Source organism: Salmo salar, chromosome 02 (assembly GCF_965601325.2).
Source record: "Salmo salar chromosome 02, fSalSal1, whole genome shotgun sequence".
Lineage (NCBI taxonomy): Eukaryota > Metazoa > Chordata > Actinopteri > Salmoniformes > Salmonidae > Salmo > Salmo salar.
The window spans coordinates 5,125,376-5,152,419 of NC_138292.1; the positions used below are offsets into that span (position 1 = coordinate 5,125,376).

The 27,044-nt window shown below is 41.9% G+C and overlaps 1 protein-coding gene across 4 annotated transcripts in view; it reads right to left on the reverse strand.

The window, feature by feature from the left end:
• Positions 1-2,667: 2,667 nt before the first annotated feature.
• The window catches only part of LOC106572945 (F-actin-uncapping protein LRRC16A), a 190,037-nt gene continuing 165,660 nt past the window's right edge, over positions 2,668-27,044 (reverse strand). Inside the window, exons 22-28 of one of the 4 annotated variants that reach the window (XM_082959203.1) lie at positions 23,220-23,329; positions 22,543-23,014; positions 21,615-21,657; positions 20,831-21,073; positions 12,571-12,726; positions 7,846-7,994; positions 2,668-6,249 (exon numbers count right to left, since the gene is read on the reverse strand). In XM_082959203.1, the coding sequence (XP_082815329.1) occupies positions 6,244-6,249; positions 7,846-7,994; positions 12,571-12,726; positions 20,831-21,073; positions 21,615-21,657; positions 22,543-23,014; positions 23,220-23,329 (1,179 nt within the window). In that variant the 3' untranslated portion in view covers positions 2,668-6,243. Of the gene's footprint in view, positions 6,250-7,845; positions 7,995-12,570; positions 12,727-20,830; positions 21,074-21,614; positions 21,658-22,542; positions 23,015-23,219; positions 23,330-27,044 lie in introns of those variants that run through there. The other 3 variants (XM_082959202.1, XM_082959205.1, XM_082959204.1) reach the window with 3 other exon arrangements.

Sequence of the window (27,044 nt, forward strand, 5' to 3'; positions counted from 1 at the left end):
GGAGAAGTTAGTTACTGGTCCCAATGGAGAAGTTAGTTGCTGGTCCCAATGGAGAAGTTAGTTACTGGTCCCAATGGAGATGTTAGTTACTGGTCCCAATGGAGAAGTTAGTTACTGGTCCCAATGGAGAAGTTAGTTACTGGTCCCAATGGAGAAGTTAGTTACTGGTCCCAATGGAGAAGTTAGTTACTGGTCCCAATGGAGAAGTTAGTTACTGGTCCCAATGGAGAAGTTAGTTACTGGTCCCAATGGAGAAGTTAGTTACTGGTCCCAATGGAGAAGTTAGTTACTGGTCCCAATGGAGAAGTTAGTTACTGGTCCCAATGGAGAAGTTAGTTACTGGTCCCAATGGAGAAGTTAGTTACTGGTCCCAATGGAGAAGTTAGTTACTGGTCCCAATGGAGAAGTTAGTTACTGGTCCCAATGGAGAAGTTAGTTACTGGTCCCAATGGAGAAGTTAGTTACTGGTCCCAATGGAGAAGTTAGTTACTGGTCCCAATGGAGAAGCTAGTTACTGGTCCCAATGGAGAAGCTAGTTACTGGTCCCAATGGAGAAGCTAGTTACTGGTCCCAATGGAGAAGTTAGTTACTGGTCCCAATGGAGATGTTAGTTACTGGTCCCAATGGAGAAGTTAGTTACTGGTCCCAATGGAGAAGCTAGTTACTGGTCCCAATGGAGAAGTTAGTTACTGGTCCCAATGGAGATGTTAGTTACTGGTCCCAATGGAGAAGTTAGTTACTGGTCCCAATGGAGAAGTTACGCCCTTACTGGTCCCAATGGAGAAGTTAGTTACGCCCCTGGTCCCAATGGAGAAGTTAGTTACTGGTCCCAATGGAGAACGTCCCTAGTTGACTGGTCCCAATGGAGAAGTTAGTTACTGGTCCCAATGGAGAAGTTAGTTACTGGTCCCAATGGAGAAGTTAGTTACTGGTCCCAATGGAGAAGTTAGTTACTGGTCCCAATGGAGAAGTTAGTTGCTGGTCCCAATGGAGAAGTTAGTTACTGGTCCCAATGGAGAAGTTAGTTACTGGTCCCAATGGAGAAGTTAGTTACTGGTCCCAATGGAGATGTTAGTTGCTGGTCCCAATGGAGAAGTTAGTTACTGGTCCCAATGGAGAAGTTAGTTACTGGTCCCAATGGAGAAGTTAGTTACTGGTCCCAATGGAGAAGCTAGTTACTGGTCCCAATGGAGAAGTTAGTTACTGGTCCCAATGGAGAAGTTAGTTACTGGTCCCAATGGAGAAGTTAGTTACTGGTCCCAATGGAGAAGTTAGTTACTGGTCCCAATGGAGAAGGTTGTGGAGAAGGTTGTACTAGGACGATTCCACATGCTACCAAAGGCTGTGATGAACGTCCCCAGTCTGGCTCCCCTGGTCACCCCAGTCTGGCTCCCCCGGTCACCCCAGTCTGGCTCCCCCCGGTCACCCCAGTCTGACTCCCCCCGGTCACCCCAGTCTGACTCCCCTGGTCACCCCAGTCTGACTCCCCCTGGTCACCCCAGTCTGACTCCCCTGGTCACCCCAGTCTGGCTCCCCTGGTCACCCCAGTCTGGCTCCCCCCGGTCACCCCAGTCTGACTCCCCCCGGTCACCCCAGTCTGACTCCCCCCGGTCACCCCAGTCTGACTCCCCCCGGTCACCCCAGTCTGACTCCCCTGGTCACCCCAGTCTGACTCCCCTGGTCACCCCAGTCTGACTCCCCTGGTCACCCCAGTCTGACTCCCCTGGTCACCCCAGTCTGACTCCCCTGGTCACCCCAGTCTGGCTCCCTGGTCACCCCAGTCTGACTCCCCTGGTCACCCCAGTCTGACTCCCCTGGTCACCCCAGTCTGACTCCCCTGGTCACCCCAGTCTGACTCCCCTGGTCACCCCAGTCTGACTCCCCTGGTCACCCCAGTCTGACTCCCCTGGTCACCCCAGTCTGACTCCCCTGGTCACCCCAGTCTGACTCCCCTGGTCACCCCAGTCTGACTCCCCTGGTCACCCCAGTCTGACTCCCCTGGTCACCCCAGTCTGACTCCCCTGGTCACCCCAGTCTGGCTCCCCTGGTCACCCCAGTCTGGCTCCCTGGTCACCCCAGTCTGACTCCCCTGGTCACCCCAGTCTGACTCCCCTGGTCACCCCAGTCTGACTCCCCTGGTCACCCCAGTCTGACTCCCCTGGTCACCCCAGTCTGGCTCCCCTGGTCACCCCAGTCTGGCTCCTGAGGTCTCCAAATAAGTTCCAAAGCATGTCAAGCCATTTGAATTGAACTCCATACTGTGACAGACCACTCCTGCTCTCAGAGACTTCAGTTGGGACAAGCTTTAAGAAGAATGGAGGACAACCGCTCACACTTTCATGAGTTTCCTGGAGACTGTGAGCACATTTGGAAAGTAGACAGAATGAGAAGCCACAACAAGCTCAAACAAAAGAAGAGCAGATGGCTGGAGAGAGAGTCTTCTCAGGGTCACTCCGAGACGATGAGTACCGCAATGTATGGGACCTCTATTGTGCCTCATCACGGTAATGCAGAGGAAGGATGCCAGCATCGGCTTGCTAGACTTGGCATCCGTGTCAACAGGCAGAGCACATAGAAGAAGCTTAAAGTAATGGAACCCCATTCATTCAACACTGATTCAACCATCAATGTGTCATCAAAGATCTGTACAAATCTCATTTAGACGTGTTCAATCTGTACAATTATTTTAATTGGTATAAATATTCACATAAGGAAGGACATGTGTGATTTAGTGAAACATGTTAAGGAGTGTTGTCCGTAACTAAATAAAGCATACAGCATAACAACATGGAGTCATTTTCTTTGTTGAATTAACTTTCCTTTTTTTTGCTTTTCAGAAATGATCAGGCAAATATATCAATGTTTCTGCTTGTTTCTTGTCATAAAAATAAAATAATCCAACTAATGAATTGTTTAAAGAATAAGAAGAAAACAATGAAATCGACTAATTGATTTCCTCAGTATTAACACAATGTACATTTACAATAAGGACAAGAAAAGGGATAAAAACACAACCGACCACTGTTTTTATTTCAATAAATTACATCATTATATAAACCTATTTTAGTAGTGTGCTTAGTAGTACCATAGTAGTATAGGATGTGTACACATACGTGTGTGGATATATTACATGTATCTTAACATACAGTATTATATTACAAGTATGTAACTTAACATACAGTATTATAATACATGTATGTATCTTAACATACAGTATTATATTACATGTATGTAATTTAACATACAGTATTGTAATACATGTAACCTAACATACAGTATTATATTACATGTATGTAACTTAACATACAGTATTATATTACATGTATGTAACTTAACATACAGTATTATATTACATGTATGTAACTTAACATACAGTATTATACTACACATACAGTACATCACACATGCATATCAGACACACAAATTCAGCAGTAATCACTCTGCCTGTCTGAGAGATAGACTCTCTCTCTTACTTATTTAACTCTTACTGATTCTTTTAACACGTCGTTCCATGGTTTTATTGTTTCATAGAACCAAACAGAAGACAGACAGCTGCTCTTTATCCCCAAACAGAAAGAATAAAATACAAGACAGAGAAATCCAACCAACACAGTTAACCAGAGGGGTTATCCTACGAAGCATGCTAGATCTACTCAGGGTCTTCTAGAGCTAACCAGCTTCAGTTAGCTTCACATCCCAGTTCAGGCTTCATGTGTACCTAACGACGGTGGATATTGCTTGTACGCCTGCCGCTAACTCTAGAAGGCTTGGAACTGCACATGGCTAGTCGAACGGCGAACTCTTCATTGTGACAATGCTGAAACGTCAATCCATGGGTGACTCAGTGCAACATTTTCATTGGTGCAGAAATCAAGAGAAAAGGAAAGTTATTTTGGAAATTCAGCAGCTGTGGTGTGAAATTGGCTTTTAGAAGTGCCGTCTTTATTTCATTACTTATCATTAATTAGTCTTTATTTTATTACTTATCATTAGTGCCGTCTTTATCTTATTACTTATCATTAATTAGTCTTTATTTTATTACTTATCATTAATTAGTCTTTATTTTATTACTTATCATTAATTAGTCTTTATTTTATTACTTATCATTAATTAGTCTTTATTTTATTACTTATCATTAGTGCCGTCTTTATCTTATTACTTATCATTAATTAGTCTTTATCTTATTACTTATCATTAATTAGTCTTTATTTTATTACTTATCATTAATTAGTCTTTATTTTATTACTTATCATTAATGCGTTTATTTTATTTTATTACTTATCATTAATTCGTCTTTATTTTATTACTTATCATTAATGCGTTTATTTAATTTTATTACTTATCATTAATTCGTCTTTATTTTATTACTTGTCTTTGGTGTGTTTATCAATGCACAACAACCACAGGCACCTCCCCCCCCCCCTCCTATCAATAAAATAATATTATGAATCATACAGAAGTGCTACTGTGGGTGAAGTTTAGAATGCATTCTGTCATTACTAAATGTGAAATGTTATATATTTTAACATTACTAGTTTTTAACACAGAAAACATTTATATATTTCAAATCAGTGGTCTTCCTCAAATGAAGGGGATGAGGCAGTCTTGGCGAGAGTGAGGGAAACTGATTTGATTGATCATTTGATTCAAGGGAAGTGGAGTTAGCCTTCCCCGGAGCGGGTTAGTTCTGGAGGATTCGTTGCCATAGAAATTCACCTGGCTAAAAGGTGAGCCGCTTTGACCTGTTATCCCGAGTTGAACTCATAGTTTACCAAAGTTACCTTGCTACCTGCTTCGTAGAATACCCCTCAGGGTCCTAGTTCAGTAGAGAGCGTAATAAACTAAAACAAGTGTTTCTTATTGGACAAGTTCAGGTAATTTACCTCCCTGTTTCAGTCAGTTTTCTGCCTACTGAACATGGCCCAGGTGGACAGGTTCATGGAATGTGATGCATTCACAGCATTCAACCCAGTCCCCGACATCACTATGTTCTGACTCAGTAAGCCAATCCTTCAGGCCAAGCCATGATTACAGGTCGTGAAGAAAATAAACTACTGGCAGCGAGGCAGCAAACGAAGACCGATTGAAAGACCGAAAGGTGCCGAGGCCAGGACATGACCCCTAGTTGTCTGGCCCTGACTGACTGGACAGCAGCGTTGGGGTCAATTCCATTTCAATTCCAGTCAATCCAGAAACTAAGCCAATTAAAAAATGTTCTTATTGAAAAGCAGTGAAGAGAAATGGAAATGGAATTTCAGTTTACTTCCTGAATTGCTGGACAGGTTTGAAAACGTCCGTCTGTCCACATGAAGCAGTCAGGTCCTGAATTAGTAGCCAATTGACCATGAGTGCAGAAAAGCCCCGAGCTGGAGTTCCATCCATGTCCAGCTTTCACTTAGCATGGATACCAATCTGAATAGTGAAACAGTGCCATATTCAGTGTGGATTCCAGGCTAGCTTTTACTGGCCTGACAGTACACCAGTTCAGTTCCCAATACAAGCACAGGGGATGACCGACACACAAAGCTATGATGACATAGTACACACATGTCCAAACCATGATGACATAGTACACACAGGGCCAAACCATGATGACATAGTACACACAGGGCCAAACCATGATGACATAGTCCACAAAGGGCCAAACCATGATGACATAGTACACACATGGCCAAACCATGATGACATAGTCCACACATGGCCAAACCATGATGACATAGTACACACATGGCCAAACCATGATGACATAGTCCACACATGGCCAAACCATGAGATATCGGAGTCATGTAAAGGGATGTCCCTCTCCTTCCCCCTTCAGAAAAGGTGCTGTTTATTTTCCACAGTGACTTAACACACAACAGTGCATCATCATAACAGTGCTTTAGCCGTATTTATCTTGGTATTACTGAGATTAGTGAAAGTGTACTATCAAAGTGAAACACTTCACAGGGGTTACTCTCCCGACAGTCTTCTTTAGACATAGGGTCTTTGCTTTCTGATTCCTGATATCAGATATATTGAGATGACAGGCAGGTACCATGCACCTGTCATTCATTGAGAGTTTAGTTTCTCATATAAAAATAAAGTCTTTGTCGGCCTCTTCTCCAGATTGGGAAGACTTTCTCCCCGGTCCCTTGTCTCTGTCAGGGTTGGGGGTTTGGTCCTTGGGTTTGGAGACGTTGTCCTCAGAGTTGTGGCGGTGGGGGCTCTGGTGTTTGGCAGGGTCTGACACTGAGCCTGGTTTCACTGCTGAGGAGAAGAGGACAGGGTCTGGTTAGGAGAACGAACAGCAGAGGACAGGGTCTGGTTAGGAGAATGAACAGCAGAGGACAGGGTCTGGTTAGGAGAACGAACAGCAGAGGACAGGGTCTGGTTAGGAGAATGAACAGCAGAGGACAGGGTCTGGTTAGGAGAATGAACAGCAGAGGACAGGGTCTGGTTAGGAGAATGAACAGCAGAGGACAGGGTCTGGTTAGGAGAACGAACAGCAGAGGACAGGGTCTGGTTAGGAGAACGAACAGCAGAGGACAGGGTCTGGTTAGGAGAATGAACAGCAGAGGACAGGGTCTGGTTAGGAGAATGAACAGCAGAGGACAGGGTCTGGTTAGGAGAATGAACAGCAGAGGACAGGGTCTGGTTAGGAGAATGAACAGCAGAGGACAGGGTCTGGTTAGGAGAATGAACAGCAGAGGACAGGGTCTGGTTAGGAGAATGAACAGCAGAGGACAGGGTCTGGTTAGGAGAATGAACAGCAGAGGACAGGGTCTGGTTAGGAGAATGAACAGCAGAGGATAGGGTCTGGTTAGGAGAATGAACAGCAGAGGACAGGGTCTGGTTAGGAGAATGAACAGCAGAGGACAGGGTCTGGTTAGGAGAATGAACAGCAGAGGACAGGGTCTGGTTAGGAGAATGAACAGCAGAGGACAGGGTCTGGTTAGGAGAACGAACAGCAGAGGACAGGGTCTGGTTAGGAGAATGAACAGCAGAGGACAGGGTCTGGTTAGGAGAATGAACAGCAGAGGACAGGGTCTGGTTAGGAGAATGAACTGCAGAGGACAGGGTCTGGTTAGGAGAATGAACAGCAGAGGACAGGGTCTGGTTAGGAGAACGAACAGCAGAGGACAGGGTCTGGTTAGGAGAACGAACAGCAGAGGACAGGGTCTGGTTAGGAGAATGAACAGCAGAGGACAGGGTCTGGTTAGGAAAACGAACAGCAGAGGACAGGGTCTGGTTAGGAGAATGAACAGCAGAGGACAGGGTCTGGTTAGGAGAATGAACAGCAGAGGACAGGGTCTGGTTAGGAGAATGAACAGCAGAGGACAGGGTCTGGTTAGGAGAATGAACAGCAGAGGACAGGGTCTGGTTAGGAGAATGAACAGCAGAGGGCGCCAAAAACAACCTTTTCTGAAAACAAATTGTTTCATTTCTGTTTTAATCTCCATCTCTACCTCATCAGTGCTAAAAATGAGTCAAAATAACACTTTTAGACAGTAACTTGTGAAAGATGAATCAATCCAACACATTTTCTAAAGAAAAGCAAGCACATTTTCCAACTGGCACCAACTGGCATATAGACATGTTCTAAAAATATGAAGGTATGTGAGGCCTAGAGAAGCCCGGGTAACTTTCTGCCTCAGGTGCCAGTTGGAGAAAGATCAGTAGGCGGTATGGTAGATTCATTTTGGTAAGCTTCCTTCAATTATAAGTCATCACTATCAATCAAATCACGTCCAGAAGCTCCAATAATGAATCTCACTGCAGACTGACCTGAACTACGGGACAAGATGAGAGATCATGAAAGATACAAGTGAGAGAGGAGGAGGGAAAGGGAGAACTTCTTCTAACCAGTAAAGGGGAGGGACTTCCTGCTCTTGTGCTCGCCCACTTCCTGTTCGGTGCTGGTAGGTGATTGGCAGGCGTGTCGGGCTCTGAGATTGGCCTGTCAGCTTCCTGATCAGAATCAAACACACTAGCGTCTTCTGTTGGAACATTCACTAGGGAGAGGGTGGAGGGAGGGAGGCTGGGCTTTAGTGCTCGTTGGTCAATTAGCCATTCAATTAGCCACAGGGCCAATCCCATTGGGGCATAGTAATTCATTCTAATTTGTTTTTCAGCACATCTGGGCTGCTACAAATAGAATACAAGTAGGTAATGTGTGGTTCTTTTTGATGGAGTTTTTAAAGAATGAGTAGCCTATCAATAACCTATCAATAACCTATCAATAAGCTATCAATAAGCTAGCAATAACCTATCAATAAGCTATCAATAACCTATCAATAACCTATCAATAAGCTATCAATGACATATCAATAAGCTATCAATAAGCTATCAATGACATATCAATAACATCGATAACCTATCGATAGATTCAATCTTGATCCATAGAACATGATTTAAATCTCCTCACTAGCACTGGGGGTGAAGTGTGGTCTGTGGTGCCCTCAGTGACTGTTCATAGGAGTAATGTTGGTGTGTAGTAGACTGTGTAGTAGAGCGTGTAGTAGAGCGTGTAGTAGACTGTGTAGTAGAGTGTGTAGTAGAGTGTGTAGTAGAGTGTGTAGTAGGGTGTGTAGTAGACTGTGTTATAGAGTGTGTAGTAGAGTGTGTAATAACTGTGTTATAGAGTGTAGTAAAGTGTGTAGTAGACTGTTATAGAGTATGTAGTAGACTGTGTAGTAGAGTGTGTTATAGAGTGAGTAGTAGAGCGAGTAGTAGTGTGTAGTTGAGTGTGTAGTAGTGTGTAGTAGAGTGTGTAGTAGAGTGTGTAGTAGACTGTAGTAGAGTGTAGTAGAGTGTGTAGTAGAGTGTGTAGTAGAGTGTGTTATAGAGTGAGTAGTAGAGTGTGTAGTAGACTGTAGTAGAGTGTAGTAGAGTGTGTAGTAGAGTGTGTAGTAGAGTGTGTTATAGAGTGAGTAGTAGAGTGTGTAGTAGTGTGTAGTAGAGTGTGTAGTAGTGTGTAGTAGAGTGTGTAGTAGAGTGTGTAGTAGAGTGTAGTAGAGTGTGTAGTAGAGTGTGTTATAGAGCGAGTAGTAGTGTGTAGTAGAGTGTGTAGTAGTGTGTAGTAGAGTGTGTAGTAGAGTGTGTTATAGAGCGAGTAGTAGTGTGTAGTAGAGTGTGTAGTAGTGTGTAGTAGAGTGTGTAGTAGTGTGTAGTAGAGTGTGTAGTAGAGTGTAGTAGAGTGTAGTAGAGTGTGTAGTAGACTGTAGTAGAGTGTGTAGTAGAGTGTGTAGTAGACTGTAGTAGAGTGTGTAGTAGACTGTAGTAGAGTGTGTAGTAGAGTGTAGTAGAGTGTGTAGTAAACTGTGTAGTAGAGTGTGTAGTAGAGTGTGTAGTAGACTGTAGTAGAGTGTGTAGTAGAGTGTAGTAGAGTGTGTAGTAGAGTGTGTAGTAGACTGTAGTAGAGTGTGTAGTAGAGTGTGTAGTAGACTGTGTAGTAGAGTGTGTAGTAGAGTGTGTAGTAGACTGTAGTAGAGTGTGTAGTAGAGTGTGTTGTAGAGTGTGTAGTAGAGTGTGTAGTAGACTGTGTAGTAGACTGTGTAGTAGAGTGTGTAGTAGAGTGTGTAGTAGAGTGTGTAGTAGACTGTAGTAGACTGTAGTAGAGTGTGTAGTAGAGTGTGTAGTAGACTGTGTAGTAGACTGTAGTAGAGTGTGTAGTAGAGTGTGTAGTAGAGTGTGTAGTAGAGTGTAGTAGAGTGTGTAGTAGAGTGTGTTATAGAGTATGTAGTAGACTGTGTAGTGTATTTTCTGCATTATGCAATGATATGGGCAGCGACCATGTAACACTTTTACAACATACAGACTGCACTGGTTATCAAGGGGCAAAGTATTGACACGTTTCTTTGATTTGAGAGACGAGCTTAAAGTTCTTTACTGACCAAAATGTTCACTTGTCTGACCACTTGCATGATGATGAGTTTATCACACGACTGGCCTATCTGGGGGATGTTTTTTCTGGCCTGAATGATCTGAATGTAGGATTACAGGGACTCTCCACAACTATATTCAATGTGCGGGACAAAATTGAGGCTATGATTAAGAAGTTGGAACAAGGACAACACACAGGTCTTTCCATCATTGTATGATTTTTTGTGTGCAAATTAACTCAAGTTTACGGACAATGTCAAATGTGCGAGCTGGCTGCGCAATTACACAGGTACTTTCCTGAAACGGTCGACACAAACAAGTAGATTCATTATCCCTTTCATGCCCTGCCTCCAGTCCACTTACCCATATCTGAACAAGAGAGCCTCATCCAACCCAACACTGCAGTTATGTGCATCCTGTCAAGCACACCCTTCTCATTAACCTGTGGTGAGTTATTCTCAATTGTCGATAAACAAATAAGGTTTTATATGTAAGATGGTTAAATAAAGAGCAAAATGATTGATTATTATTATATAATTATTTGTGCCCTGGTCCTATAAGAGCTCTTTGTCACTTCCCACGAGCCGGGTTGTGACAAAAACTCACTCATTCCTGTTTAATAAATGTATCGTATAGTGTGTGTATGGCAGGCTTACAATGATGGCAAAAAACAACATTTCAGAGTGCTCTGACCCTGGTGCTAGAGGGGGTACGTAGCTGGAGGTTGAACGTTTGAAGGGGTACGGGACTATAAAAAGTTTGGGAACCACTGTTCTAGAGAGACAACACTAATACATGAAGATAATACTAAATGAGATAGAGAAGCTTAATTACAGCTGGTGTAGTAGATTGGATAATAATGTTGGCCAGTGCTAGTGAGAAAAACCACAGAGATACATCCTAGCCTATCTATCTATGAGGAAAACCACAGAGATAAATCCTAGCCTATCTATCTATGATAAAAACCAGAGATAAATCCTAGTCTATCTATGAGGAAAACCACAGAGATAAATCCTAGCCTATCTATCTATGAGGAAAACCACAGAGATAAATCCTAGCCTATCTATCTATGAGGAAAACCACAGAGATATATCCTAGTCTATCTATGAGGAAAACCACAGAGATAAATCCTAGCCTATCTATCTATGAGAAAAACCACAGAGATAAATCCTAGCCATCTATCTATGAGGAAAACCACAGAGATAAATCCTAGCCATCTATCTATGAGGAAAACCACAGAGATAAATCCTAGCTTATCTATCTATGAGAAAAACCACAGAGATAAATCCTAGCCTATCTATCTATGAGGAAAACCACAGAGATAAATCCTAGCCTATCTATCTATGAGGAAAACCACAGAGATAAATCCTAGCCTATCTATCTATGAGAAAAACCACAGAGATAAATCCTAGCCTATCTATCTATGAGGAAAACCACAGAGATAAATCCTAGCCTATCTATCTATGAGGAAAACCACAGAGATAAATCCTAGCCTATCTATCTATGAGGAAAACCACAGAGATATATCCTAGTCTATCTATGAGGAAAACCACAGAGATAAATCCTAGCCTATCTATCTATGAGAAAAACCACAGAGATAAATCCTAGCCATCTATCTATGAGGAAAACCACAGAGATAAATCCTAGCCATCTATCTATGAGGAAAACCACAGAGATAAATCCTAGCTTATCTATCTATGAGAAAAACCACAGAGATAAATCCTAGCCTATCTATCTATGAGGAAAACCACAGAGATAAATCCTAGCCTATCTATCTATGAGGAAAACCACAGAGATAAATCCTAGCCTATCTATCTATGAGGAAAACCACAGAGATAAATCCTAGCCTATCTATCTATGAGAAAAACCACAGAGATAAATCCTAGCCTATCTATCTATGAGGAAAACCACAGAGATAAATCCTAGCCTATCTATCTATGAGGAAAACCACAGAGATAAATCCTAGCCTATCTATCTATGAGGAAAACCACAGAGATATATCCTAGTCTATCTATGAGGAAAACCACAGAGATAAATCCTAGCCTATCTATCTATGAGAAAAACCACAGAGATAAATCCTAGCCATCTATCTATGAGGAAAACCACAGAGATAAATCCTAGCCATCTATCTATGAGGAAAACCACAGAGATAAATCCTAGCCTATCTATCTATGAGAAAAACCACAGAGATAAATCCTAGCCTATCTATCTATGAGGAAAACCACAGAGATAAATCCTAGCCTATCTATCTATGAGGAAAACCACAGAGATAAATCCTAGCCTATCTATCTATGAGGAAAACCACAGAGATAAATCCTAGCCTATCTATCTATGAGGAAAACAGTAATCTATGAAGGATTAATGATATCTATCTACAAGACAAAGGCTACGTCCAAAATGACATTGTATGAGACTATTCACTTGGAATAAGATGGAACGGCAAACTTAGCAAAAAAAGAGTTAAAATGTAGCTGTAGTTGTGATTGTGCATTTTTTCAATGCAGTAAGGATAATCTATTCTGCTGTCAGATACATCTCTCTCTCTACTGAGAACAGACACAGTTTGAGGGAAACAGAGGCCTGCGCATTAGGGCTAAATAGCCTCTCCTTCCAGGCTTCCTCAACCGCAAAGTGATGAACGACACCTGGAAGTATGATAGTGCGTGACTAGGTGTGTTCCTACCTGGATGGGTAAAGGTAACCTACCTGCCTGAGCAGAGGGGTTTCTGTTGCTCCCCGTGCCCCCCAGTAGAGGACTGCCCTGTCCCTCCTTGTCCTTGTCCAAGGGGACCCTCTTCAGGCTGTAAGGCAGCATTGCACCCTTGGGAGACACATTCCCTCCAGGGGAGTCACAGACCTCATCTGGCAGACAGAAAGAGAAACAGTATCAGAACTACATCAAGGTTTCTATTGTCCCAAAACCAGGACAGGTGTGTGTTAAATGTCCAGGTTAAGATATGTCATTTATTGTTGTTTACGTAGTTGATGACAGCGACAGGAAGCCAGATTAGTTGGCATCCCAGGTGAAGATCTGTGGTCTATTGAAAGGCAGAAGGTGTCCAGCCTCAGGCCCCAGAATATTACTATTACACTATCCCTAGATCTTTTAACAGATTTAACATCCAGGGGCTAGATAGTTCTAGATCTATAACAGCTTTAACATCCAGGGGATAGATAGTTCTAGATCTTTAACAGCTTTAACATCCAGGGGCTAGATAGTTCTAGATCTTTAACAGCTTTAACATCCAGGGGCTAGATAGTTCTAGATCTTTAACATCCAGGGGCTAGATAGTTCTAGATCTTTAACAGCTTTAACATCCAGGGGCTAGATAGTTCTAGATCTTTAACAGCTTTAACATCCAGGGGCTAGATAGTTCTAGATCTTTAACAGCTTTAACATCCAGGGGCTAGATAGTTCTAGATCTTCAACAGCTTTAAAATCCAGGGGCTAGATAGTTCTAGATCTTTAACAGCTTTAAAATCCAGGGGCTAGATAGTTCTAGATTTTCAACAGCTTTAAAATCCAGTGGCTAGATAGTTGTAGATCTTTAAAATCCAGTGGCTAGATAGTTGTAGATCTTTAACATCCATGGGCTAGATAGTTCTAGATCTTTAACCTCCAGGGGCTAGATAGTTCTAGACCTTTAACATCCAGGGACTAGATAGTTGTAGATCTTTAACATCCAGGGGCTAGATAGTTGTAGATCTTTAACATCCAGGGGCTAGATAGTTGTAGATCTTTAACATCCAGGGGCTAGATAGTGTCCTAGTATCCCCCCTATGCTCCTGTCCTCCATACCACTGGAATAATATATATATATATATTGTTTATCTGTATCTATGCTCCTGTCCTCCATACCACTGGAATAAAATGTATATATATATTGTTTATCTGATCCATACTGTATCTATGCTCCTGTCCTCCATACCACTGGAATAAAATATATATATATTGTTTATCTGATCCATACTGTATCTATGCTCCTGTCCTCCATACCACTGGAATAAAATGTATATATATTGTGTTTATCTGATCCATACTGTATCTATGCTCCTGTCCTCCATACCATAGGAATAAAATGTATATATATTGTTTATCTGATCCATACTGTATCTATGCTCCTGTCCTCCATACCACTGGAATAAAATGTATATATATTGTTTATCTGATCCATACTGTATCTATGCTCCTGTCCTCCATACCACTGGAATAAAATGTATATATATTGTGTTTATCTGATCCATACTGTATCTATGCTCCTGTCCTCCATACCATAGGAATAAAATGTATATATATTGTTTATCTGATCCATACTGTATCTATGCTCCTGTCCTCCATACCACTGGAATAAAATGTATATATATTGTTTATCTGATCCATACTGTATCTATGCTCCTGTCCTCCATACCACTGGAATAAAATGTATATATATTGTGTTTATCTGATCCATACTGTATCTATGCTCCTGTCCTCCATACCATAGGAATAAAATGTATATATATTGTTTATCTGATCCATACTGTATCTATGCTCCTGTCCTCCATACCACTGGAATAAAATGTATATATATTGTTTATCTGATCCATACTGTATCTATGCTCCTGTCCTCCATACCACTGGAATAAAATGTATATATATTGTTTATCTGATCCATACTGTATCTATGCTCCTGTCCTCCATACCACTGGAATAAAATGTATATATATTGTGTTTATCTGATCCATACTGTATCTATGCTCCTGTCCTCCATACCATAGGAATAAAATGTATATATATTGTTTATCTGATCCATACTGTATCTATGCTCCTGTCCTCCATACCACTGGAATAAAATGTATATATATTGTTTATCTGATCCATACTGTATCTATGCTCCTGTCCTCCATACCACTGGAATAAAATGTATATATATTGTGTTTATCTGATCCATACTGTATCTATGCTCCTGTCCTCCATACCATAGGAATAAAATGTATATATATTGTTTATCTGATCCATACTGTGTCTATGCTCCTGTCCTCCATACCACTGGAATAAAATGTATATATATTGTTTATCTGATCCATACTGTATCTATGCTCCTGTCCTCCATACCACTGGAATAAAATGTATATATATTGTTTATCTGATCCATACTGTATCTATGCTCCTGTCCTCCATACCACTGGAATAAAATATATATATATTGTTTATCTGATCCATACTGTATCTATGCTCCTGTCCTCCATACCACTGGAATAAAATGTATATATATTGTTTATCTGATCCATACTGTATCTATGCTCCTGTCCTCCATACCACTGGAATAAAATGTATATATATTGTGTTTATCTGATCCATACTGTATCTATGCTCCTGTCCTCCATACCATAGGATAAAATGTATATATATTGTTTATCTGATCCATACTGTATCTATGCTCCTGTCCTCCATACCACTGGAATAAAATGTATATATATTGTTTATCTGATCCATACTGTATCTATGCTCCTGTCCTCCATACCACTGGAATAAAATATATATATATTGTTTATCTGATCCATACTGTATCTATGCTCCTGTCCTCCATACCACTGGAATAAAATGTATATATATTGTTTATCTGATCCATACTGTATCTATGCTCCTGTCCTCCATACCACTGGAATAATATATATATATATATATATATATATATATATATATATATATATATATATATATTTTGTTTATCTGATCCATACTGTATCTATGCTCCTGTCCTCCATACCACTGGAATAATATATATATATATATATTTTGTTTATCTGATCCATACTGTATCTATGCTCCTGTCCTCCATACCACTGGAATAATATATATATATATTTTGTTTATCTGATCCATACTGTATCTATGCTCCTGTCCTCCATACCACTGGAATAAAATGTATATATATTTTGTTTATCTGATCCATACTGTATCTATGCTCCTGTCCTCCATACCACTGGAATAAAATGTATATATATTTTGTTTATCTGATCCATACTGTATCTATGCTCCTGTCCTCCATACCACAGGAATAAAATGTATATATATTTTGTTTATCTGATCCTGGGCCATATGCAGTGTTCCTCACTGAGTTCCCTGAATTCCTATCGGATCTTGTAGTCATAGCAGATAATATTCTAACTTTTGGTGACTTTAACTTTCACATGGAAAAGTCCACAGACCCACTCCAAAAGGCTTTCGGAGCCATCATCGACTCAGTGGGTTTTGTCCAACATGTCTCTGGACCTACTCACTGCCACAGTCATACTCTGGACCTAGTTTTGTCCCATGGAATAAATGTTGTGGATCTTAATGTTTTTCCTCATAATCCTGGACTATCGGACCACCATTTTATTACGTTTGCAATTGCAACAAATAATCTGCTCAGACCCCAACCAAGGAGCATTAAAAGTCGTGCTATAAATTCTCAGACAACCCAAAGATTCCTTGATGCCCTTCCAGACTGCCTCTGCCTACCCAAGGACGTCAGAGGACAAAAATCAGTTAACCACCTAACCGAGGAACTCAATTTAACCTTGCGCAATACCCTAGATGCAGTTGCACCCCTAAAAATTAAAAACATCTGTCATAAGAAACTAGCTCCCTGGTATACAGAAAATACATGAGCTCTGAAGCAAGCTTCCAGAAAATTGGAACGGAAATGGCGCCACACCAAACTGGAAGTCTTCCGACTAGCTTGGAAAGACAGTACCGTGCAGTATCGAAGAGCCCTCACTGCTGCTCGATCATCCTATTTTTCCAACTTAATTGAGGAAAATAAGAACAATCCGAAATTTCTTTTTGATACTGTCGCAAAGCTAACTAAAAAGCAGCATTCCCCAAGAGAGGATGGCTTTCACTTCAGCAGTAATAAATTTATGAACTTCTTTGAGGAAAAGATTCATGATCATTAGAAAGCAAATTACAGACTCCTCTTTAAATCTGGGTATTCCTCCAAAGCTCCATTGTCCTGAGTCTACACAACTCTGCCAGGACCTAGGATCAAGGGAGATACTAAAGTGTTTTAGTACTATATCTCTTGACACAATGATGAAAATAATCATGGCCTCCAAACCCTCAAGCTGCATACTGGACCCTATTCCAACTAAACTACTGAAAGAGCTGCTTCCTGTGCTTGGCCCTCCTATGTTGAACACAATAAACGGCTCTCTATCCACCGGATGTGTACCAAGCTCACTAAAAGTGGCAGTAATAAAGCCTCTCTTGAAAAAGCCGAATCTTGATCCAGAAATTATAAAAAGCTATCGGCCTATATCGAATCTTCCATTCCTCTCAAAAAAAATTGAAAAAGCTGTTGCACAGCAACTCACTGCCTTCCTGAAGACAAACAATGTATACGAAACGCTTCAGTCTGGTTTTAGACCCCATCATAGCACTGAGACTGCACTTGTGAAGGTGGTAAATGACCTTTTAATGACGTCAGACCGAGGCTCTGCATCTGTCCTCGTGCTCCTAGATCTTAGTGCCGCTTTTGATACCATCGATCACCACATTCTTTTGGAGAGATTGGAAACCCAAATTGGTCTTCATGGACAAGTTCTGGCCTGGTTTAGATCTTATCTGTCGGAAAGATATCAGTTTGTCTCTGTGAATGATTTGTCCTCTGACAAATCAATTGTAAATTTTGGTGTTCCTCAAGGTTCCGTTTTAGGACCACTATTGTTTTCACTATATATTTTACCTCTTGGGGATGTCATTCGAAAACATAATGTTCAATTTCACTGCTATGCGGACGACACACAGCTGTACATTTCAATGAAACATGGTGAAGCCCCAAAATTGCCCTCGCTAGAAGCCTGTGTTTCAGACATAAAGAAGTGGATGGCTGCAAACTTTCTACTTTTAAACTCGGACAAAACAGAGATGCTTGTTCTAGGTCCCAAGAAACAAAGAGATCTTCTGTTGAATCTGACAATTAATCTGGATGGTTGTACAGTCGTCTCAAATAAAACTGTGAAGGACCTCGGCGTTACTCTGGACCCTGATCTCTCTTTTGAAGAACATATCAAGACTGTTTCAAGGACAGCTTTTTTCCATCTACGTAACATTGCAAAAATCAGAAATTTTCTGTCCAAAAATGACGCAGAAAAATTAATCCATGCTTTTGTTACTTCTAGGCTGGACTACTGCAATGCTCTACTTTCCGGCTACCTGGATAAAGCAGTAAATAAACTTCAGTTAGTGCTAAATACGGCTGCTAGAATCCTGACTAGAACCAAAAAATTTGATCATATTACTCCAGTGCTAGCCTCCCTACACTGGCTTCCTGTTAAGGCAAGGGCTGATTTCAAGGTTTTACTGCTAACCTACAAAGCATTACATGGGCTTGCTCCTACCTATCTTTCCGATTTGGTCCTGCCGTACATACCTACACGTACGCTACGGTCACAAGACGCAGGCCTCCTAATTGTCCCTAGAATTTCTAAGCAAACGGCTGGAGGTAGGGCTTTCTCCTATAGAGCTCCATTTTTATGGAATGGTCTGCCTACCAATGTGAGAGACGCAGACTCAGTCTCAACCTTTAAGTCTTTACTGAAGACTTATCTCTTCAGTAGGTCCTATGATTAAGTATAGTCTGGCCCAGGAGTGTGAAGGTGAACGGAAAGGCTGGAGCAACGAACCGCCCTTGCTGTCTCTGCCTTGCCGGTTCCCCTCTTTCCACTGGGATTCTCTGCCTCTAACCCTTTTACAGGGGCTGAGTCACTGGCTTACTGGTGTTCTTCCATGCCGTCCATGGGAGGGGTGCGTCACTTGAGTGGGTTGAGTCACTGACGTGGTCTTCCTGTCTGGGTTGGCGCCCCCCCTTGGGTTGTGCCATGGCGGAGATCGTTGTGGGCTATACTCGGCCTTGTCTTAGGACGGTAAGTTGGTGGTTGGAGACATCCCTCTAGTGGTGTGGGGGCTGTGCTTTGGCAAAGTGGGTGGGGTTATATCCTGCCTGTTTGGCCCTGTCCGGGGGTTTCATCGGATGGGGCCACAGTGTCTCCTGATCCCTCCTGTCTCAGCCTCCAGTATTTATGCTGCAGTAGTTTATGTGTCGGGGGGCTAGGGTCAGTCTGTTACATCTGGAGTATTTCTCTTGTCTTATCCGGTGTCCTGTGTGAATTTAAATATGCTCTCTCTAATTCTCTCTTTCTCTCTTTCTGTCTTTCTCTCGGAGGACCTGAGCCCTAGGACCATGCCTCAGGACTACCTGGTATGATGACTCCTTGCTGTCCCCAGTCCACCTGGCCGTGCTGCTGCTCCAGTTTCAACTGTTCTGCCTGCGGCTATGGAACCCTGACCTGTTCACCGGACGTGCTTGTTGCACCCTCGACAACTACTATGATTATTATTATTTGACCATGCTGGTCATTTATGAACATTTTACCATTTTAACATCTTGACCATGTTCTGTTATAATATCCACCCTGCACAGCCAGAAGAGGACTGGCCACCCCTCATAGCCTGGTTCCTCTCTAGGTTTCTTCCTAGGTTTTTGGCCTTTCTAGGGAGTTTTTCCTAGGGAGTTTTTCCTAGCCACCGTGCTTCTTTCACATGCTTTGCTTGCTGTTTGGGGTTTTAGGCTGGGTTTCTGTACAGCACTTTGAGATATCAGCTGATGTACGAAGGGCTATATAAAAATAAATTTGATTTGATTTGATTTGTTTATCTGATCCATACTGTATCTATGCTCCTGTCCTCCATACCACTGGAATAATATATATATATATTGTTTATCTGATCCATACTGTATCTATGCTCCTGTCCTCCATACCATAGGAATAAAATGTATATATATTTTGTTTATCTGTATCTATGCTCCTGGCTGTTCACTATACCACAGGAATAAAACAAAAATACAGTATCAATCTGTGTTATGTAAACGCTCCATACTCTACCAACAGGGCCTGAAGTTACCACACACCACCTGCCAAACGTGAGTCTGTCTCACCAGCCACTGTGGAGGGTGGTTGGCTCCACAGTGCATTTGGGAATAAAAATAGTCAAGTATGATCACATTTATAGTCAAATAAATGCTGCAGTAGCTGTTTTCAAAGTATTTAGGGACATTTTGTTTCATAGCTGGTAAATTAATTGCACAAAGTCAAAGAACTACAAATCCTATATAGGCTTTTCCACCTCGCTCTGCAACACTGCCTGGCTGGGGTGAAGAGCTGGTGCACGTGACACATTCCCTCCAGCCATGTTGTTTTTCTGTGTTTGACTTTCAACAGCTAGAGAAGAGAAGACAACGCTTCTACTAGTCAGACTCAATCTCACAGGCACTAACATGACTGACTTCACGCTACCACGGTAACCGCCCGCCCTTAAAGGGGAAAAAATAACAATATTCAATCAACCACATTAGTTACTTCTTACTAGTAACACATGTGCTGTTTAAGAAGCATTACAAAGAATGTTCATCTGTTTTTGTGTGTGTTTTGTTAGTGTAATTTTAAATGAAATAAAAACATTTTGGCTGGTACCAATTTCTCTGTCTACCAATTCTCCTGGCTGTTATCCATACTAATGGAAGGATATAAGAATATCCAGTATATGGGTACATCTCGTTGCTCCATATTACAGGCCTACCTATGCTCCTGGCTGTTATCCATACTAATGGAAGGATATAAGAATATCCAGTATATGGGTACATCTCGTTGCTCCATATTACAGGCCTACCTATGCTCCTGGCTGTTATCCATACTAATGGAAGGATATAAGAATATCCAGTATATGGGTACATCTCGTTGCTCCATATTACAGGCCTACCTATGCTCCTGGCTGTTATCCATACTAATGGAAGGATATAAGAATATCCAGTATATGGGTACATCTCAATGCCCCATATTACAGGCCAACCTATGCTCCTGGCTGTTATCCATACTAATGGAAGCATATAATAATATCCAGTATATGGGTACATCTCAATGCTCCATATTACAGGCCTACCTATGCTCCTGCTACTGCTGGTGCGCGGCTTCTGAAGGATGGAGGGTCGGGCAGCGAGGGCTGGCTTGGTGCCCTGAAGAGGGGGTTTAGGACTGGAACTGGAGGTAATGCGGTTTCTAGGGACCGTCTCTGGTTTGGCCTCCCCACCACGAGGGCTCTTCTCTGGGGAGCCGACCAGCACCACCCCCTCTGCCTTGGAGCCACCTGGAGACCTGCTCTCTGTTGGGATAGGCTGGCCCTTCACTGCGCACACACATTATCAAATCAAAATGGTATTTATCACATGTGCCGAATACAACAGGTGTAGGTAGACCTTACAGTGAAATGCTTACTTACAAGCCCTTAACCAACAATGCCGTTTTAAGAAAAATAAGTGTTAAGAAAGTATTCACTGAAATAAACTGAAGTAAAAAATGAATAAATAAAATTAAAAAATAGATAAATAACAAATAATTAAGGAGCAACAATAAAATAACAGTAGTGAGGCTATATAGTCGGGCACACATGGCCATTCACAGGACACACAGAAGTCAACAAGTCACACAAATCATTCACAAAACGAGTCTTCTCGTTCAGTCACTAACTGTACAAACTTCATTACCTTCAGTCACGGTCACATGCAAACACATGCATGAGTTCATGTCCAAGATCAGCTTCAATTTGACAGTCTAAATAAAGGCAGTCAGGGTGAATCAATACACATCTGTGGTCCAGGAAATATAGTCTCCCACGTCATGTGATTCCCACTCTGTAAACATAAACAAGCCAGTAGAGATGAACTCACCGCTGCCACTGCTGTCTGGACTGGACGACTGGTCATACTGGTCCTGGGGGAGACAGACAGACAACCCTGGGTTCAGTCACAGCATCTACTATAGATCAACCTACTAATACTGTGGACGTTACTGTCTCCTATCTACTTAGCGTCCCAGCTAGCTCTTAGCATACAATACGTGTTGTGCTGTATTTATTTCCAGCAGCAGGTGGTGCTGTAGTGTAACAGAGTGACTGGGCTTAGGTCCAGCCATACAGCCCAGCACCATGATCCCGCCAACAGATGGCACATGACAGCCCGCTTGGACTTTGCCAAAAGGCACCTAAAGGATTCTCAGACCATGAGAAACAATATTCTCTGGTCTGATGAAACCAAGATTGAACTCTTTGGCCTGAATGCCAAGCGTCACGCCTGGAGGAAACCTGGCACCATCCCTACGGTGAAGCATGGTGATGGCAGCATCATGCTGTGGGGATGTTTTTCAGAGACAGCGACTGGGAGACTAGTCAGGATCGACGGAAAGATGAACAGAGCAAAGTACAGAGAGATCCTTGATGAAAACCTGCTAAAATAGCTGTGCAGCAACACTCCCCATCCAACCTGACAGAGCTTGAGAGGATTTGCAGAGAAGAATGGGATAAACTCCCCAAATGCAGGTGTGCCAAGCTTGTAGCATCATACCCAAGAAGACTCCAGGCTGTAATCATTGCCAAAGGTGCTTCAACAGATTAGGGCCTAATTCATTTAATTCAATGGACTGATTCTCTTATATGAACTATAACTCAGTAAAATAGTTGAAATTGTTGCATGTTGCATTTATATTTTTGTTCAGTATATAAACCAGTACAGACAGTTACAGTAATATATTACCTTTGATTCACCAGTACAGACAGATGTAGTTACAGTAATATATTACTTTTGATTCACCAGTACTGACCTTATGTGATCCGAAGGTCCGTCTCTCCTGCTTGGCCTTCATCTCCGCCAGGAGTCCAGTCCCCATCACCTGCACCCCGTAGCGCCTCCCCCCCTGGGGACTACCCTTACTGTCCCCATCTGACACCTCATCCATAGAGTCTGGGGTCCGGAGCTCCTCAGACCGGTCTGAGCTGCTGCTGCAGTCCAGGGGTTGGGTGAGCTGGCTGGGATGGGTGGGCTGGGTCTTGGCCTCCTTGACCTTGGTTGGTGGTTCTGGAGCTTGGCTCTTCAGGGAGGCCTTAGGGGAGGAAGGTCCCTCGGGGACGGTGGTTACTGGAGCTGGGGTTTGGGCTGGAGCTGGGGTAGACTGGTTCTTCTCTGACTTGTCTTTGTCTGAAGACTTGGAGGTGCGAGACTTGATGAGGTTGAGGAAACCTCCTTTACTCTTCTTCTTCTCCCCATCCTGGGAGTCTGAAGTCTTTAGGGAACGTCTGAGAGGGGGAAGGAGGGGGAAGAAGAGAGGGGGGAGTGAGAGAGAGAGGGAGAGCGAAAGAGAGGAGTGAGAGACGGAGAGAGAGGGGAGTGGGAGACAGAGAGAGAGCGAGAGAGTTAACCTTTTCAATATAAACATGGCTGAAAGAGCAAGAGGACTGAAAGAGCAAGTAATTTTTCATAGTGATGAGTCGTAACACTTACTTCGAGTCCATCTTGGTGACTTTCTTGGAGAAGAACTCGTCCACCCCCTCATCAACCCTTCCATGCAGGCCGTTCTGCTCTCCGTCCTGAGACGTGGTGCTGCTGATTTGCTGTGAAGTAAAAATACAGGGTTGTTATAACACCATGACAATACAGGGTTGTTATAACACCATACCACTACAGGGTAGTTATAACACCATACCAATACAGGGTTGTTATAAAACCATACCAATACAGGGTTGTTATAACACCATACCAATACAGGGTTGTTATTATACCATACCACTACAGGGTTGTTATAACCCCATGACAATACAGGGTTGTTATAACCCCATGACAATACAGGGTTGTTATAACACCATACCACTACAGGGTAGTTATAACACCATACCAATACAGGGTTGTTATAACACCACACCAATACAGGATTGTTATAACACCATGACAATACAGGGTTGTTATAACACCATGACAATACAGGGTTGTTATAACACAATACCACTACAGGGTTGTTATAACCCCATGACAATACAGGGTTGTTATAACCCCATGACAATACAGGGTTGTTATAACACCATGACAATACAGGGTTGTTATAACACCATACCACTACAGGGTTGTTATAACACCATACCACTACAGGGTAGTTATAACACCATACCACTACAGGGTAGTTATAACACCATACCAATACAGGGTTGTTATAACACCATACCAATACAGGGTTGTTATAACACCATACCACTACAGGGTTGTTATAACACCATGACAATACAGGGTTGTTATAACACAATACCACTACAGGGTTGTTATAACACCATACCAATACAGGGTTGTTATAACACAATACCACTACAGGGTTGTTATAACACCATACCACAACAGGGTTGTTATAACACCATACCACAACAGGGTTGTTATAACACCATACCCCTACAGGGTTGTTATAACACCATGACAATACAGGGTTGTTATAACACCATACCAATACAGGGTTGTTATAACACCATGACAATACAGGGTTGTTATAACACCATGACAATACAGGGTTGTTATAACACCATACCACTACAAGATTGTTATAACACCATGACAATACAGGGTTGTTATAACACCATGACAATACAGGGTTGTTATAACACAATACCACTACAGGGTTGTTATAACACCACACCAATACAGGGTTGTAATAACACCATGACAACACAGGGTTGTTATAACACCATGAAAATACAGGGTTGTTATAACACCATACCACTACAGGGTTGTTATAACACCATGACAATACAGGGTTGTTATAACACAATACCACTACAGGGTTGTTATAACACCATACCACTACAGGGTTGTTATAACACCATACCACTACAGGGTTGTTATAACACCATACCACTACAGGGTTGTTATAACACCATGACAATACAGGGTTGTTATAACACCATACCAATACAGGGTTGTTATAACACCATACCAATACAGGGTTGTTATAACACCATACCAATACAGGGTTGTTATAACACCATGACAATACAGGGTTGTTATTACACCATACCACTACAGGGTTGTTATAACACCATACCACTACAGGGTTGTTATAACCCCATGACAATACAGGGTTGTTAAAACACCATGACAATACAGGGTTGTTATAACACCATACCACTACAGGGTTGTTAAAACACCATGCCACTACAGGGTTGTTATAACACCATGACACTACAGGGTTGTTATAACACCATGACAATACAGGGTTGTTATAACACCATACCACTACAGGGTTGTTATAACACCATGACAATACAGGGTTGTTATTACACCATACCACTACAGGGTTGTTATAACACCATACCACTACAGGGTTGTTAAAACACCACACCAATACAGGGTTGTTATAACACAATACCACTACAGGGTTGTTATAACACCATGACAATACAGGGTTGTTATAACACCATGACAATACAGGGTTGTTATAACACCATGACAATACAGGGTTGTTATAACACCATGACAATACAGGGTTGTTATAACACCATGCCACTACAGGGTTGTTATTACACCATACCACTACAGGGTTGTTATAACACCATGACAATACAGGGTTGTTATAACACAATACCACTACAGGGTTGTTAAAACACCATGACACTACAGGGTTGTTATAACACCATGACACTACAGGGTTGTTATAACACCATACCACTACAGGGTAGTTATAACACCATACCAATACAGGGTTGTTATAACACCATACCACTACAGGGTAGTTATAACACCATACCAATACAGGGTTGTTATAACACCATGACAATACAGGGTTGTTATAACACCATACCACTACAGGGTTGTTATAACACCATACCACTACAGGGTTGTTATAACACCATACCAATACAGGGTTGTTATAACACCATGACAATACAGGGTTGTTATAACACCATACCACTACAGGGTTGTTAAAACACCACACCAATACAGGATTGTTATAACACCATGACACTACAGGGTTGTTATAACACAATACCACTACAGGGTTGTTATAACACAATACCACTACAAGGTTGTTATAACACCATGACAATACAGGGTTGTTATAACACCATGACAATACAGGGTTGTTATAACACCATACCACTACAGGGTTGTTATAACACCATACCACTACAGGGTAGTTATAACACCATACCACTACAGGGTAGTTATAACACCATACCAATACAGGGTTGTTATAACACAATACCACAACAGGGTTGTTAAAACACCATGACAATACAGGGTTGTTCTAACACAATACCACTACAGGGTTGTTATAACACAATACCACTACAGGGTTGTTATAACACAATACCACTACAGGGTTGTTATAACACCATGACAATACAGGGTTGTTATTACACCATACCAATACAGGGTTGTTATAACACCATACCACTACAGGGTTGTTATAACACCATACCACTACAGGGTTGTTATAACACCATACCACTACAGGGTTGTTATAACACCATGACAATACAGGGTTGTTATAACACCATACCACTACAGGGTTGTTATAACACCATGACAATACAGGGTTGTTATAACACCATGACAATACAGGGTTGTTATTACACCATACCACTACAGGGTTGTTATAACACCATGACAATACAGGGTTGTTATAACACCATGACAATACAGGGTTGTTATAACACCATACCACTACAGGGTTGTTATAACACCATACCACTACAGGGTTGTTATAACACCATACCACTACAGGGTTGTTATAACACCATGACAATACAGGGTTGTTATAACACAATACCACTACAGGGTTGTTATAACACCATACCACTACAGGGTTGTTATAACACCATGACAATACAGGGTTGTTATAACACAATACCACTACAGGGTTGTTATAACACAATACCACTACAGGGTTGTTATAACACCATGACAATACAGGGTTGTTATAACACCATGACAATACAGGGTTGTTATAACACAATACCACTACAGGGTTGTTATAACACAATACCACTACAGGGTTGTTATAACACCATGACAATACAGGGTTGTTATTACACCATACCACTACAGGGTTGTTATAACACCATACCAATACAGGGTTGTTATAACACCATGACAATACAGGGTTGTTATAACACCATACCACTACAGGGTTGTTATAACACCATGACAATACAGGGTTGTTATAACACAATACCACTACAGGGTTGTTATAACACCATGCCACTACAGGGTTGTTATTACACCATACCACTACAGGGTTGTTATAACACCATGACAATACAGGGTTGTTATAACACCATACCAATA